The sequence below is a fragment of the Hirundo rustica genome, chromosome 1 (genome assembly GCF_015227805.2).
Source record: "Hirundo rustica isolate bHirRus1 chromosome 1, bHirRus1.pri.v3, whole genome shotgun sequence".
Taxonomy (NCBI): Eukaryota; Metazoa; Chordata; class Aves; order Passeriformes; family Hirundinidae; genus Hirundo; species Hirundo rustica.
This window is the reverse complement of record NC_053450.1, coordinates 40,549,803-40,566,825: the sequence shown is the minus strand read 5'-3', so window position 1 is coordinate 40,566,825 and position 17,023 is coordinate 40,549,803. Positions and strand designations below refer to the sequence as shown.

Genomic DNA, 17,023 nt, shown 5'->3' with positions numbered 1-17,023 from the left:
ACATCTAAGTATTCAACCAGAAATTCACTGTCAGACAAGCTGCAGCTTCTTAATGTACACACAGAAGATGCGGATGTTAAAATAAAAATCCCCTTATGAAAGCCATCATAAATACTGCTCATAAATCATCTCCATCATAAGCATCAAGACATGCCATTTCTCTCAGAGACGAAAGATTTTTTCCTGAGCTAGCTCTGAGATCAACATTCATTATCTAAGTTTCTTTCAAACAACGTGTTTTCAAAGTTACCCATATGCTAATAAACTACAAATCAGCTTGTACAAATGAACAAACACACTTCAGGGCACATATGCAAGGTATTACAACAGCATTCCATATTATCATCCTCTCAAAGTTATTTTTTACACGTGTCAAAGAAATTCGGTCTAGGTGATGGGAGGCACACAGGAGAATTCTGTCAGCATGGATGAACCTGAATGCAATTAGAGTCCACAGAAACACAGTACTGCTTTTGATGCTGGTTTCTTAAGCCATATCATGAAATAAGCTCATTACATTCAAATAGTAAAGAATATTACTCTGAATTCAGGAGGTTCCAAACAGATGGATGTTTGGACCTTCTAGTGAAGGTCAAACCACACGTAGTAACTATTTGTCCACAAGCCAGAACTGTTTCAGCCTTAAATAATACTAAGCAGATACCAGTGCATACAAGAACACTATGTTAAACCAGTATTTTATTTGTTTTGTTTTAGTCAATCCTTCTTTCAAAATGTGAAAATGTGCAGCAAGAAAACAAAGCAGAGAAGTTGCTTTGCTTCCTTTGGAGTATCAATGTTTATATGAAGTCTAACTATAACTATTTTCTTTGAAGTTATGAAATTAAAAGCTACACAAATGTACCTTTCTTATCGTGCCATCACTTCTGAAATAAACCTTCAGGTGATGTGGCTTGTTCTTCCTACCTGCTGTCTACCTCCATAGACAAGATTTTTGTGAGAGACTCAGGCTACTTTAGGAGGATCTAAACCAATTTATTTTATATAACTGTACGGCTCTAGGCAAGAAAGAATTAAGCAGCTCTCTCCTAAATGAATAAAGTCTGAAAACTGAATTATATCAGGCACAGAATTAATGGCCTGCAATCCAACATATGTTTTAATGCTTCTCAGTAAGGCTGCCAGCTCCAGCACAGAAAATGAAGCCTGCCTAACAACAGGCTTGCTTTTGTCATTGACTATTCACAGACACACTCAAGTCTTACTGGCAGACACCCAATGGTTCATAGAGCACAAAAGTTAACTTCAGTTGCCTTGTAGGGCTACATCCATCCTACTGGGCTACAGCTGCATATCTAGAACACCAACCATCCCAATGCACCACTGCAATGAGGACCTAAAAGAGCACCACTACCAGAACATGAGTACAGAGCCCCAGCCTAATCCCCATGTGCTGGAAGAGTAAATAATGACATCTTCACTACCCAATTTTTCAAGAAATCCACATGGCCACCAGAATGCATTTAATCTTTGTGTGTTGTAAGTGTTTAGTTGAATTATCTCCTTTGAGGATTAAAGTGAGTCTTCCGATTATAATGGATTCTGTTTTCTAGGTTTCAACCAAAAATCAGTAGAAGCAACAAAGAATGTTTGTTTCATCTAAAGCATAAATTAACTGATGAAGCATTTAGGATCAATTTCAAGACTGTCGTTGCATCCTAATGTCATAAATCTGCTCATCTGTATGAGCAAATTCTGACAAAGGTCTTTTTGTCTTAAGTGGTCTTTGGACTTACCTCTAAAGAACAAAGTTCTCAGGAAATGTAGGGTTCTTTCCATTCTCTAAAACCCTGTGGTGGAAGGAAATAAGTCAAAGTCCTCTATTGCCATATGTCTGAAACCCTGTAAAAGGGACTCCTTACAGGTTGTAATCAGTATAAAAATCAACCTCTGACCGATAAAAATGGTCCTTGAAAGTAATATTCCACAAGCTCATACACTGTTATAGAAGATAAACACTTTCACAAGGAACTGTTATCTTGTTTACCAAAATTAATAACCAAGACCATTATCTCTAACACATACACAGCTACAACATCACTGAACCTACTAGATTAAGATACACTTCAAGATTTCAGTTTTTAAAACCTGTAATTGTAGCAGTTAGCTTTACTGTGAGGGAGACTGATATTTCATGGCAACCCTTCTCCTTTCAGTAGACAGCTGATTATTCCATCCTTCTTTAATATTGGTTATTTTTGGTGACTCCATCCTTTGGACATTTGTCCACACAGTCCACTTATTTTCTACTAAGAAAGTACTTATTCCACCAGCATAGCACAGAAAAAGTTATTTTGTAAATCACACATTAATGACTTTCTTCAGTACTGCTTTCAGTAGTTCTCCCTGATATTATAAGCAGGTTTGGAGAAGTCAAGTGACAGAATTTACCATCAAAAAACATACTGAGAAGTGACATAAACCACCACAGTCAGGGAGTCTGTGCAAAAGGCAAGTGTTAATTTTCAGTAGCTTGATTCCAAGTCACCCAACTCTCTTCCTTCTGATCAATTTTTTAAAAGCTCAATCTAAAGTTTTGGTTACAAAGGCAAAAAAAAAAAAAAAAAAAAAAAGCTAGAGAAGCAAGTAAATCTTCCATTATACCTTACGATAAACTAAAACCCAGTCTACCTCACCCTGCTCAATTACTTTAGAAGACTGAGACTGATCACTAATCTGAGCTACAGAGAAATCTAGACTTCTCAAGAGGAGCCAGAAGTGTGTCCGACTGTTAGATGAATAATTTACCAAAATTAATTTGGCCACACTCTTATTTGAAACACTACACACCTTGAAGAACATTAATATTTCAAAGTAATTCTTTCCCAAGAGTCTCAAAGCAACTTTCTAGTAGAAAAGAGCATTTCTCTAAACAGTAGATCTACACGTTTCAGGAAGCATGACTATACTTCTTGGCTTAAATAGCTGAAGTGTTTGAAACTAAACTGAGAATGATCTATGACTACGTACTCTGACTACAGCTGCGGTTTTACACAAGCAAATGAAATGACCACACAGTTTCTCATCCTCATTTCCAATTCTCAAAGAAGAACTGACAGGAACTGACAGTTTGATCATAACAGCAGCACCAGCATCCCATGAAATGTGAAACATACCCAGCCACAAAAAGTTCAATACCCTTCTCAGACAAATGACATGGGAACTACAGTTAGATCACAAAGGAAAAAAAAAAAAAAATCATTTCCTAAAGGCAGAAATTATTTTAAGCAGTGGTGTTAAGAAGACCACAAGATTGACACAACACAGCCTATTGCACAACATACTGTGTAGAGAATAGCTTGTCTTCTCAGCTGGTGTGCACCTCACTGTCCACATACTGCAGCTCAAGGCAAGAACTGTTTAACTGCAAGGAAGGTGGGAGACCGGGCTAGTCGTAAAAAAAACAGCCTGGAACCTTTCCGGCAGAGACATCTCAAACAGTGGTTTTTAGCCCAGGAGAAACCAGAATGCCATGACATAAAATGAAAACAGGCTTAGAAAGTTGATTTAACTGAGCTTTTTAAACAAACATATAAATAAAGACATCATATTGTAAATATTGCAAAGACAAAACTCATGGCAAGAATTTCAGTTTAAATGGTAAAGGAACAAGTTAAGGGAACGGATATATCTCCTTTAAAGCTACCTAATTTTTATGCTGTGAATTCTACATAATGCAATCATGGGTAGTGAAGAGAAACTTAAGAAAATCTGTAATAGATGTTAAAATCATAAAAACAGAAAGAAACAGAAAACGGATGTATCTTGATATGACAAACACAGTACCATGGAAAACCAAACAAGTTCCCCACAGGAATAATTTTTGGTTAGGAATTATGAAATCTAAAAAAAGCCTACATGTAACTCAAAGAAATTAGTGTTAACTGGGGGAGGGGGGAATTGCTGCTTTTACTTTTATTTATATCCTACAAATATATACGCAATAGGCCATAAGAACGCCAGGACCTCCACTATGAACTAAAATATAACTTCTAGTTATACCTGCGTAGTAATAACAGATTACTGGGGGGAGGGGGGGAAAGGCAGAAAGCAAAAGCATAATTTAAGTCAATAATGGTCAATCATAGACATAGAAAAAAATTATAAAGAGGTCATAATAGCATGGATTAGTAAAAATACATGTTAAAGGAGACTCTAGAACTACTTTTATTGAGAGAAAAAAAACCTAGAGGCCATATATCACTGTATGTTTGCAACTTCATACAAACTCTGATTTTAAAGATCATATCCTATAGTCTCTGGGCACAGCAGATACCAGATTAAATAGAAACAACTAGCTGTCAGATATTCTCCCCTTCTTTTAATATTTCCACATAACTGCTACTTGTTGTTGACAAGAACAGGTAAGACTTTATCATGAGCAGTAATTTAGAATGCAACCTTTATTTTCCTACTACATATTACATTATCATCATGTATTAGCAGTAAATATTAATTAATCCAATGTAATTAATTAAAATGCTCTAAATTACAACAGGCAAAAAAAACCTCTCCATCATCAAGTACTGCCATTCTGCTTTTCCGGTAAAGCAGGTTACCATTTCTCTAGAATTAATAAAAAGACAAAGCTTGGATTTTTCATGTCTGTTTTGCAAGAACTCTCCCACACAGTACTCTCAGTGTGGCTTTGGGTGCATCAATCACATAACCACAGAGGTTCAGAGCCTTTCTACCTCTCCCCAGATCTTAATCAATTTTGAGAAGGATTAATATCCCATGTTCCTTCTTCCTCCCAGGCAAGAGGCTTATGGTGAACCTTGGTAAAGATTAATGCTCTAACCACAGTCCCAGTCCTCCCTCAGTTTCTTCTGAATTACTGTACAATATTTTTAAAGCAGGCATCATGAAAAACTACTTCAGTACAATCAGTACATCTAAAAATCACAACAGACTATTTACTAATTTTCTATCACGTGTGATGGATTTGTCAGGACCCTGACATCCCATAGAAGTACTCAATTCATTTTCACAGCCTAACACAGAACCTATGGCATTAGAATATTTAAAATCTTGGACAAAATTTAACTATGGATCTAAAGGTGAATCAGATTTAAGAATATTATTACCTAGTTAAACTTTAAATAAATTTCCAAGTTTTTATTGAGAAAACAAATACCATCACTATAACTATTTCATAAGCAGGGAATAACTGTCAAAAGTGGGGAACAAATAATAATCTTCCTGAAAATAAATCTGCAGGCTAAAAATAGTGCCTCCATTCTACTTGGATCCATGTTTAAAGACAATTCCTCCCCCCCAATCCCTGCTTCCCCCAGTCCTGCAATACTACTAATAGGCAACACTATGTATGGAAAGATTTATTTTTTTCTTGCAAACCACCTCACCATCACTCTCTATACATAAACTATTCAGTCTGTAGCTAAGTATTAATAGTATTATGGACTCACCACCAGAATGAGCCAGTAAAGATCTAAATAACATAGTTAAAGGCATAAACACTGCAATAAACTTGCATGCAATGCATATTAATACAATCTTCAGAATCAAAGGGAAAAGATTAGGCAGCACCAACAATTCTTTTCAAATCTAAATAGGAGTATTTTTTATAAAACCTTGGAACAAAAAAGCTTACTTCAGAGGGACTAAACATGTTCCATGATTGTACAGTAATTTTACCAAACTGAAAGCCAAATCAAGAACCTAAGAGCAAAAAACAGCACAGAATAGAAAACCAGATAAAACATAGTGAGAAACATGAGACTGTGTATCATCACCTTTCACTTCCATTACCCTCAACAAAACACAAACACTGAAGCAATTACTACAGCCCCCCCTTCATATCAAAATCAATGTTAAGTATTTAGAAGCTATCAGTCTTGTTTATTTTATAATAATCTCCTCTTAATATCTCACAAAAATGGTTTTAAAGCACTTTCAGTTTCAGCTGGTAAAACCAGAACCCTCACACTCTTCACAGAGCACAACTGAAAACCTCCCCCTCCTTAGCTGAATTCACATTGATATCCACTCTCCTCTATGACAGTCATATGACTGACAGTACCTAATAACTCAAGGTCCTATTTACAAAGTCAGCTCCAACTGTCAACAGGTGGGGGAGAGAGAAAGTTTACTGAACTCAATCTGTGCCTTAAATCAGACAGTATATCAAGGTCACATTATTTCACATTATTCAGGAGAACTTCCCCCCCCGACAGGCCAGGATGCCAAGGTGGAAACCAAAATCCCTGCTCTACACGCAACAGGTAAAATTTTTCTCTAAATTCCACTGTATAGTATTAAACCCCAGCTACTTCAAGTGCTAAATGTTCCTCTTGATGGCATTGAAGCTGTCACTGAAACTAAGAAATTTTATTACCAAGACAAAAAACATATTACTATTCATTTTGTGAAGTGCTCCACGTAACTGTTCTCCTGCTGCCAGCCACTGGAAACTTAAATAATCTTTACAGATATGAAAAATATTTAATCCATTTAAATGTAAAATTTGTAAAGAAAATGAGATCAGTTTTTACCATTGAAACATAATCAGTCCAGCTGCTGAAGGTATTGCCTCAATGTCTTAAGCATGCAGCTCATTTTTACTGCATGCACACTAACTGATCATGTTGCAGCGAGCGACTTTTCCCTATCAAAACAACACAGAAGTAATCAAACTGGACTTCTAACCAGTTTGCAAGTAAATATATACAATATGCAACTAAGAGGCTGTACTCGATAATAAGCAACCTGAATTTTGGAAAAGAGCTTAGTTTTATTAATTCCTCACCAGCTGCTCAGACAGGAAACATGGAACAGAAGCTTGGAAAGAAGCTTTTAAAAATTATAGCGTTAATTTTCTACTTGACGCTTCCAAAGTTACTTTTCTCATTTCAGCTTGAGGCAGACTGAGGACACTGAAAATAAGGCAGTGCACTAAGGCATGGTACCAAAGCAACCTGATCACTTTTGCATTGCAAATACTGCAAACGTACACTTCCAAAAATGTCTTCCACTACAGTTTTGAGAGAAGCTCTGAACATGCGGTAGAAGCAAGCACATTTCAAAACTTATCTTGAAACTCTGAGACAAAGAATACATCATCACTAATACACCATTCTTACTGCCTTTTGAAGAAACTACTTCATATTTTACATCAAGCTTTCCCTCTGACATATTCTCCTTTGGTGTGCAAATCCAGTAACAAAATACTTACCACAGCAAGCTGTGTTCGTGATGCTACTGTATGAAACACTGCAGGCATCATAAGAGATTCTTCTACTTTCAATTCCATCTCATTCTCTGCTGAAAATGTGGTTTTGGGGATAGCTGGTGGACGTTCACACAAGATCATTTCTTTGTTGAATAAAAAAATTGGGTTGGTGTCCTACACTCAAAAAGGAAACAAAACCAAACACTGAGTAAAGGCAACTTACTGTTGAATCATCAATTATTTCCTCATGCGGGTAACATGTATTGAGAACAATTTAAAATCTAAACTTAGAAGCTGAATACATAAACACCTGTTACTAAAATCAGAGAAAACCAGCAAACAACACACTATGGGAAAAAAAACTTAAAAATTGCTTAGTAATTAATCTTTTTTTTCCCCTATAAATGAAAGTTTAGACTAAGAATGCACTTACTGTTCCAGCACTGTAACTACACACTCTTCTGTCTGGTGCCATACACTCTCCTCCATTGACAACCAATACTTGGTGCTGAATGGCTATCTTATACTTTGTTTGAATTGCATGTTTCAGATCAGCCACACTGAAAAAAAAAATGGGAAGAGAACATGATGCTATCAGATTACTTATGTCTCTAATTTTACATATTTCTGTAAGAGACACAGGTGACTTCTGTGTCAAAGAAGAACATTTTTAAAAGAAATATTTTTATTCTGCACAATGACATATATCTAAGTGGTGTGATGTGTTGCATTCTGGATTTTAGTTAATAAGCTATCAGCTAAAAGAAAACAACCTCTGCATTGCTGATAAGTCACCAGTAATGCCAGTAGTGTTTTTTCCAAGATCTGTTAGAACGCTGAAATTCTGGATTAAGTCACACCAAGCATTTAGGATAACAATTGTAAAAGTCTCATTATTTTCCTTGAATTTATACTTTATGACCAAACAGATGACTTGCTAAAGCCCTAGAAGTCAAGGCTATCAACACTTCATTATAACATAATCACAATTCCACCTAATAAACTCTGATTCACTGTACATGAAGTACCATAAAGCACTTAACAATAATAGGACATTTAATAATCAATAAATATACAACAAATTAACATAAATATCACAGACTTTAACACAGAAACAGTATATCAGTAGACCATTTCTGGTTTTAACTCACCAGTTTCACACACTTAATTCTAGCTGATGACATCTTAACATTACTGAGTATTTTAGACAGTTCTAGACTTTGTCATTAAGACACTTGTAAACAGCAAAGTAAACAAGAATTTACTAATCTGATACAGTTACTGACCCCAACTAACACAACACACTGGCAGCACCTGTGCAGAGGTATAAAAAAGCTTCAGAATATGAAGTGGATAAAATAAGCATCAACCGTTTTAATATAGCTGGCAGGAAACATAACAGTGTTACTGTTACTTGAAAAAGATCATAAAGATCTCTTATTTAAAACAATCATGATTCAGTATGACATCATAAATTCATTACAAACCTCTCACAAGCACAAGCTTGTACTTGCTAGCTGTGTTACAGTAACCATTCACCTATCACCTCCATGGTCTTTAGGAAGATAACTTGGCCTGTCCATGTACAAGGAGACAGGCAAAGAACCCAAGAAAGTTAGTCTTACTAGAAAGAGCAAGTCTATACATACAGATATATAGAATAAGCAGTTACACTGTTCAGCTGAAGAGTCTTTGATCTGGCATGGTTCAGTTGTTGGGAAAACTTTCTCAAAGAACAACTCAACTGAGCAAAAAGTGGGCCCATAACAAATTATTAAGAGCTTGGCATGGCAGCTTGGATACTGCACCTCACTCATCATGATTTAGAAATGTGATGTCTAAATGTATCAGCCAGCTTACAGGGGAGTGGGCACATCTGTAAATGACCCAGTAGAAACAGAATGGCTGAAGCATTGTTTCATGTTCAGTGATAGCCTGACTGTCAGCTGGCTTCAGAGAAGAGCACACAAAAACAGTCCAGTCTTTTTTCAGTCATGAAAATTACAAATCAGAATTCAGGAGAAAAGAAATGATGAATTAGGGAAATAAAACCAGAAAACAAAACATCCATGGTAAAAATCTTCCTTGCAACGCATTCACCACTGACAGAATATGAAGACAGCTTGGCTCTTGCTACCCCCAAGGTGTCTTACACACAAGAACAATGAAAAAGCATGCAATACAAACATCTCTAAACAGCCTCCATACACTTACAAGATGCTCTTAGTATGCAGTGGAAAAAAGACACAAACAGTAAATTTGTTGGGACTTAATTGTGATCCTCTACTAGCGATCAGGCTTCAAACAGTTGGGCATTCAGAAATTCCTTGTTTACATATAAAATCATGTAAAATAGTTTGGAGCCTTACAACATAGCAGAAAACCAACTTTTACCCATATAACCATGAGACAAAGACCTTCATGCCAATTCCTTAGCATCCAATCTAAAAACATTCCAGAGAACACATTTTCTTCAAAATGAGAGTACTGACAAGAGAAAGAACAACCTACAAAACTCCCTCTATGATACCAGACAGTAAAAAATAAGTCTTTTATAGCGAAATACCAAATAAAAATAGTAATTCAAAAAAAGGGCCAAAATATCAGAAGTCATTCTGACAGTTTTTTTCAACACCACACTCAGTGAGGAGTAGGTCATTCTCTGCCACTGTCCCAGAAAGTAAATAACTTCTTTCATGGAAGCACACACACAGACACCTGGCAAGCCATCTAAAATCCTAATGACAAAAAAAAAAAATCCCACACCACCAAAATTCACTCAAATGCCAGAAAACCTAGAGGAAAACTACAATGATATACTAAAAAAAAAAATCTAATCTTTATCTGTCAAATACTTAGTATATTAAAGTATACACATTTTTTAATTTAAAACAAACAATACACAATTAATTTACTCTCTTACTTTTGTACAGCAAGTTCAGTATCAAATGTAAGGGTAGTTCCAGTGTTGACCAAAAATACATATAGCTTCATGATGATTTCTTTAGGTCTCTGAAGTTTATAACTTCCACTGTTAAAATCATTTAGAAACTGAAACATAAATGTCAAGTGTTAGTTTCACGGGAGTTACGAAAAAGACATGCTTTCAAAATCACTCTTTAGATATAGTGTGAATACATCAGTGCTCTCATTCCACAGCTCTTTATTCATTACCAAAGACAGATGTTGTTCCTCTAGCCAGAAACATGGACAAGGTAAGTCGCTGCATATACAGACAGTTAAGAGAACACATGAGAATATACACTGAGAAGAATAAAAGAAACTAAATTAGGGAAAAAAAAAAAGAAAATATGACTTTCAATTGCAGAAGCCATCATCCCAAATCATTACCTGGCTTTTCTCAATTATGAAATACCTTTTTAAAGCCCTAGATAGTAACTTCCAGGCATCTTTTCTAGATTTTACAAACAGCAGCACAACCTAGTAATTCCTCAACTTATAGCTACTAAGTCTACCTGCTCACTGCTATACCCCTATCCATACCTTTTCCTTCACAAATTGAAGATCTGGCCAAAAAAAAAAAAAAAAAATTCCTTTTTGTATTTCTCTACAATAAGTAATAGCTTAAAAAAAACCCCAAACATTTCCTTCTGTTATCAGTGTTAGCTAAATCTGTAGCTCCTTTCTTTGTTACCAATAGCAAACATGCTATTATTCAAGCAAGAGTGTGCAGGTCAACACACATTTTCAGTCCTGTGCCTGACAAAAATCTGGATGAGTAGCATGTGTTTTTCCATGTATGTGACAGATGAAAAACTTCAACCTGCCTCATAAAACACTGAGATTTAATTTGAGATTCTATCACACAAGAACTTAATACTTCTGGACCCTTTTTCTCTTCTCCTTAGGAGCTAGGAAGCTTATGAGTAATTTCCACCACACTACCAAAGCTGCTGCAGAAATTCAAACACTGCACTCACTAATGACCTGAGATTTTTATGTGGAAGGAATTACAAAAAGTTAAGCTGTAAGTTTTGGCTACTAAGCACTATCTTTATATCATTATAAAAATGACTTTTTGGATTATATTACTACACAGGTAACATAAGTCATCCCTTTTTCCTTGAAACATTAACAGGACACACGTATAGGGTCCACACAGCTAATCATATTACTCAAAAAATAGCCTGAATTTGCATTTATCTCTTTGCCTACACAAAGAAAAATTGACAAACCACAGAGAAAAATAACAAATATGCCATTAATATGAGGAGGGGGGCAAGGTTTTATCAGAATATTTATTCCAGAAAGTCAAGAGTTTGCTTACAAGAGAACAGCTATCCTCACACTTTTCAAGCATTAATTACAGTCCTAGTTAGAACATGCAATTTCACAAAAAGGCTTCAGAAACAGATGCACATCAAATAAAAAAGGAACAGTTAAATAACTTGATCCGAAGAGAGTTTTGTTGCCCTTATACCTGAACTCTACTGTACTCAGTGGCACTAGCCTCATTTTGAATCAGAAAAAGAACAACACACTCTATAAACTAACTTATTAGACAGCTAAAAACTGCTGAACACCAAGAAAAAGTTAAAAGCTCCTTATTTTATTAATAAATTCTTTGGACCATGTTTCAGAATTGGTGAGTCTCACGCACACACCCCTCTTTTCCCAAAAGGTATTAGTGACTGTGACCCAGGCAGAATTAGAAACAAGCATAAAATAATACAGTGTTTCAAGCAAGCACCACAGACCACATAGCAGAAAAAAAACCCCACAAAAAATAAAACAACAGAAGACCAAACTCTTTTCCATCTAAGTACAGTAAAAGGCTTGTATAGTACATAGTTTTCATATAAACATTACTACCCAAGGTAAAGTAATATTTGAGAATGTGTCCAAGACACATACAAAGCAAAATTTTAATCAAGCATTTACCCATCCATATCATAACACTAAACCTAACTAAAACATAAAAAGACAAAACATTGTTAAGATCAACAATATTTATGACAGCATCTGCCTTACATCAGGAGTCTCTAACTTTTTAACTTCAGACAAAGAAAGAATTACCTTCAGGCATTATACAGAGCTACCACCTTCTTCAAATTCAAGAGGAGAGTAACTGCACACATTCGCTTTATTTGATTTTTGGCAACTGAGTAGCATGGCTGTTCAAAGCCAGAGAAGATCTGCAAAGAAAAGATTCAGAATGCAATTATTACTAAAATGTCAGGATTTTATGTCATAATTGCATCTAATACAGAAATCAGTCTATGTTAATGCCAGAAGAATAATCATGTAGTAGTTGTTTGGGGTTTTGTTAATTAACAATGCTATCCAGTCACAAATCTGCCCAGATCTGCTACACATCTGAATACTTCTGCTCATCATTTTTGTTTAAAATAACTGTTAATCATACTTTTGAGTGTTTACAAGGAGAGAAATTTAGTTCACTATAAAGAACTGTTTGCTTTTTCATTAACTGAAGTTATTTTTCAGAACTGATGCAGAATGCTGATACCGTGATGCTGAGAGCAACAGAGAAAGTCTTAACAATGCAATTTATCTAAGAAAATCCAGCATTAAAAGGCATACATCGTACTGCTGTTGAATGAACAGTCCTATCCAGCAGCTGTCTCCCACAGATTCCTCCAGGAATCAGTATCACCTTCCTTATCTGAAAGGCAACTTATTTTGCTAAGTCATTCACCTACTTTCAAGTTGTGTTATATTTATTTATTCTATTTTTTAATTTTTTTAATAAATTGAAGATGTTACCACTCCCAGCTGCTTGTCACTGCATCTTTGCCAGGGGCTTCCTCTCCTAGAACTGCTTTTTAAACTACAATGGAAACTACAACAACCATGAGCCAGATCAGCAAAGGTGACCTTTTTAGGCTACCCTAGTTCATTTTAACTCTTGGGTTAAGTAGCAGTGCCAAAGGAAAAGGACCCTTGGCAAAGAACATGTGGATGAGCTGTTGGGCTCAGGGCAGTGAAGCAAGTGCACAAACTCCAAACTGCAAGCAAACATTATTTCTATCATGTTAATGCTCTAGCAAGCTTTCTGAGAAGATGATCAGGCACTATAAAGGGTGATAATCCATTACTAAAAATAGGCTTGCTGAAGCCTGAAAACCATTAGAACATGTAAACCATTTTATACAACCTATGCTACTACAGATAAACCAAAAACACTCCATCCCACATCCAAATAACTTAATAAAGGAAAAAATTATTTTATGGTCATGGAATGGAAGAATTACCTTCCTCCCTTTTGTCCACTACCTCTCCACTCCTATGCAAAATGCACACATGACATTTTATCAGAAGCAAAGGTACAATAAAAGGGAAATAACCAGCATGCTTAAGTGCTGCCATTAAAAAAATTGTAATTGGAGTGTCCTCCTCCTCTTTAGCTATCAGCTGCCAGTAGCTGTACCAGAGTAAAATGAATTTATGGATACTTGTTTTACGTCAAAGTAATGCACATTAACATTAAACTACTGAAATACTTCTGCCATAAACTAGGAACACAACACAAACCTCTGGTCTTATAATTGCACTGCAACTACTAAGACAAAAAAAAAAAAAAAAAAAAAAAAAAAAAAAAAAAAAAAAAAAAAAAGTAGTGTTTCTTCACCCAACATTTCATCAGACAGTGCTGGAGGAAAAGAACTACATTAATGCAGGTAGGACAAATTTGTATTAAGTCACTCTTAAAAAAAAAAAAAGTGGCAGGTAGAATTCACAAAATTCACCTGCTCTCACAGTTGTTACAACTTTCAGTGAACACTTTCAGAAGAGGAGAATAACATAAAGCAATGCTCCAGAGAACACATGCCTTAAACAGCAACCACCTGCAGATTCACTGATGTCCAACACAGACACACGGCAGCCCTTTTTCCCTTCAGCAGGAACTATGTCAAGTGCCTCTCTCCAGCTGCCTGTCTTCACAACACTGGAAGAAAATTAATTTTGAGAGCTCTCCCTAGTTTTGCATCTCTGGACAACATCTGCCTGACTGTGTTCAAAGTTACAGAGGCTACACGTATAAACCTACCACAGTTACCTAAGTTTCTTTTCTTTCAAAGATCAGGTTATTGCACACTATTACAGGCAAGGTCAGCTACATATCACAAATTAGCCTTTAAGATTGTTCCAAATATTCCAGAATATTGTCATCATCCAGCAGTAACACAAGTTCTTAACATAATCTTGGAGTGAAAGTCACACCATCAAGCTTCAACAGAACATATCCAAACATGTTATGTTCTTCTTCTGTTTTTATTACCACAACAGCCATTAGGAGAATATCAGGCTTTATTTGTTTTTACCTTTAAACGCTTATGTAGTGTTACAAGTTTCAAGGCTTTTAGTGTTATGTGGCTGAAATTATTTTCATTTAACAGAGGTTCAACAACTACACAATTTGACAGTTACTGAAGGCAGAACTGCTACCTATGTAATCAAACAAAACGGCAAATGACTAATCTGCCCAGATTATTTGCTAAAACTGTGTGACTTGCATCATTAGACTCATGCTATCATATAAACCAGATCCTTCACACTATGGGATCGAAGTCTGTATGACCAACTGCCATGAATTATCAGTAATACCATTAAAAAAATAGCTGAATATTTGAGATTTTCTGTAATAGCTGCCAGATCAGAGAGGATAGGCATAAATAAAAGAAAATAAATGAGATGACAAAAATGTAAGAACAGAACAAAGTATAGAAAGCTCCCATAATTAACTGAAAATATGTATATTGTCACATTATCTAATAAAACACCAAAATGAGCCCTGGATACATTGCGCTGGTTGTAACAAATATTTCACTGCTCTACACTCTATTTACGTTGCAATGCAATTACTGCAATCTTTTCCTATACAATATAAACTATTCAACAACCAACTACTTTTGAAGTCGGTGTTGATCAATATTTTCAACACGTGCTGTTTTACAAGTATTGAGGTGTATCTCAGTTCAGAACTTGCTCACTGTTACATCTCTAAAAGCAAATTAATATCTGTTTACAGACTCTTTTTGTCATTACAGCACAGGCATCACAGGTTGCACAGCACCCTACAAATAATCCTATCCATTCTACCCTAACCATCCATTTCTGCCCTTAAATGCAGAATCTCTGCTTCTAATTACCCAATGCTGACTGTTCCATTGTTTCATGGTACAATTCTTTCCAACTTCATGAACTTGAACACTGAATCATGGCATTCAGAGCAAGACAAAGATAGAAATCAACATTTATGCTGTTTGAGTTTAATGGGATCATTAACTGACTTCACTTTACCCATTAAGTTCCCTTTGTATTATCTTAATTTTTCACACTCATGCTTCTGATATCTCATTTCCCATACTTCCTTTATAATCTGGATTACAAACTAAACTTGAGCAAACAGAGGTACTGATAAATTTTTCTTTAACACCATAAAATTTAAACTGAACTATGCCAAAGTAATGGCTTTCCTTTAAACCCAGTGGTGTAAAATTCCATCCACTACAGCAACACACAAGCAGTATATAGTATCTTGCTTTTTGTTCCCAGGGAAGAGCATGGAAGCACTGCTCCACATCTGTATGCTAAGTGTGGTACTTATCAATGCTTCATCTGCCAGGTCAGATAGAACCAAGAAGTCCAAACTCTTTTTCCCTCTGTGTGTATCTCCAGGTCAAAATGGGCTCAAGCCTGAAAGCAGACAGAACTAGCTGAATTTCCTGATCAAGGCAAGATCGTTCACACACTGCCTGCATTCCCATATTGCTATTAGACATTCACATACTTCTGTGTGTCCACCATCTGTGTGCGGCCAATAAAGAAGTTTCACTTCCCTTACTGCAGAAGCACTAAGGCTGCACTACAGGTAACAGCGTCTCCTATATGAGTCATAAATGTTAGCCCAAATTACCAGGGTCAGGACACCACCACGGAATTTCTGCCTGTTGAAAAGGCAATTCATCTGAGGCAAAGGCTGATAAGTCTGTGACACTCTTAAAAAGACTCAAGCGCTATTCTAATTCAGTAAACATCTTATCTGGGTAACATCTCCCCTCAAGGCCAATATACCTTTATTACCTCTCAAGATGGAGTCAACTTTGGAGCACATCTGCACATTATTAAATTGTGCTTCATTTCCATACTATAAATCTAAAGGTTTGCCTCTCAGATGCTACAGTTCCTGTGCTTTCAGCTTTCAGAGCAGGATTTCCTGCTTCAGCTTGACTTAAGCAACTCTGTAATAGACAAAGGTACAAGACCAATGCAGAATATTCCTTACAATTCACCTTATTTTCTTCTCTAAACCTGCCTTCTACCTCCACTTCCATTTTTTTTTTTCCAAGTGCCCTTCCCAAAAAATGCTCTCTTGCTCCAACTTGCAGACCCTAGAAGAAGAGTATTTTATAGCACATAAATTAAAGGAAAATGAAAATAGAAACTGAAGCTAATTTTAATGCAATTAACACCTTTCTTAATGTCAGTTGCAAGATCCTCTAAAAAAGTAGGCTTCAAGGATCTTTCTTCAATACCACAACCTAATGCGTTTAACCAGAAATACCTTAATTTTGCAGAACATTACTAATATCACCACTAGAAGAATAGAAAGAATGACCTCATTGTGAGGGCACACTCTTTAGTAACGCTTTATGCAATAGAAATGACTACATTTCTAAAACACAGTGCAAATACACTCCATTTTCTGGATGGCCAACTGTTGAAAGGAAATATGCTTTAAAAGGCACTTAAAAAACTTAAAAAATAAAAGAAGACAAACAAACAAACAAACCTAAGCTGTGCGATGAATAAGTAGCAGGTCCTGGT

General features: G+C 35.9%; 1 protein-coding gene across 3 annotated transcripts in view; it reads right to left on the bottom strand.

Annotated features, from left to right (window-relative positions):
- Positions 1-17,023, bottom strand: part of RB1CC1 (RB1 inducible coiled-coil 1) — a 65,839-nt gene that overhangs the window by 40,558 nt on the left and 8,258 nt on the right. For 2 of the 3 annotated variants that reach the window (XM_040059174.1, XM_040059179.1), the window contains exons 2-5: positions 12,251-12,369; positions 10,137-10,264; positions 7,647-7,773; positions 7,217-7,387 (exon numbers count right to left, since the gene is read on the bottom strand). In XM_040059174.1, coding sequence (XP_039915108.1) covers positions 7,217-7,387; positions 7,647-7,773; positions 10,137-10,207 — 369 coding nt within the window. In that variant the 5' untranslated portion in view covers positions 10,208-10,264; positions 12,251-12,369. The remainder of the gene's footprint in view (positions 1-7,216; positions 7,388-7,646; positions 7,774-10,136; positions 10,265-12,250; positions 12,370-17,023) is intronic. The other variant, XM_040059185.1, reaches the window with a different exon arrangement.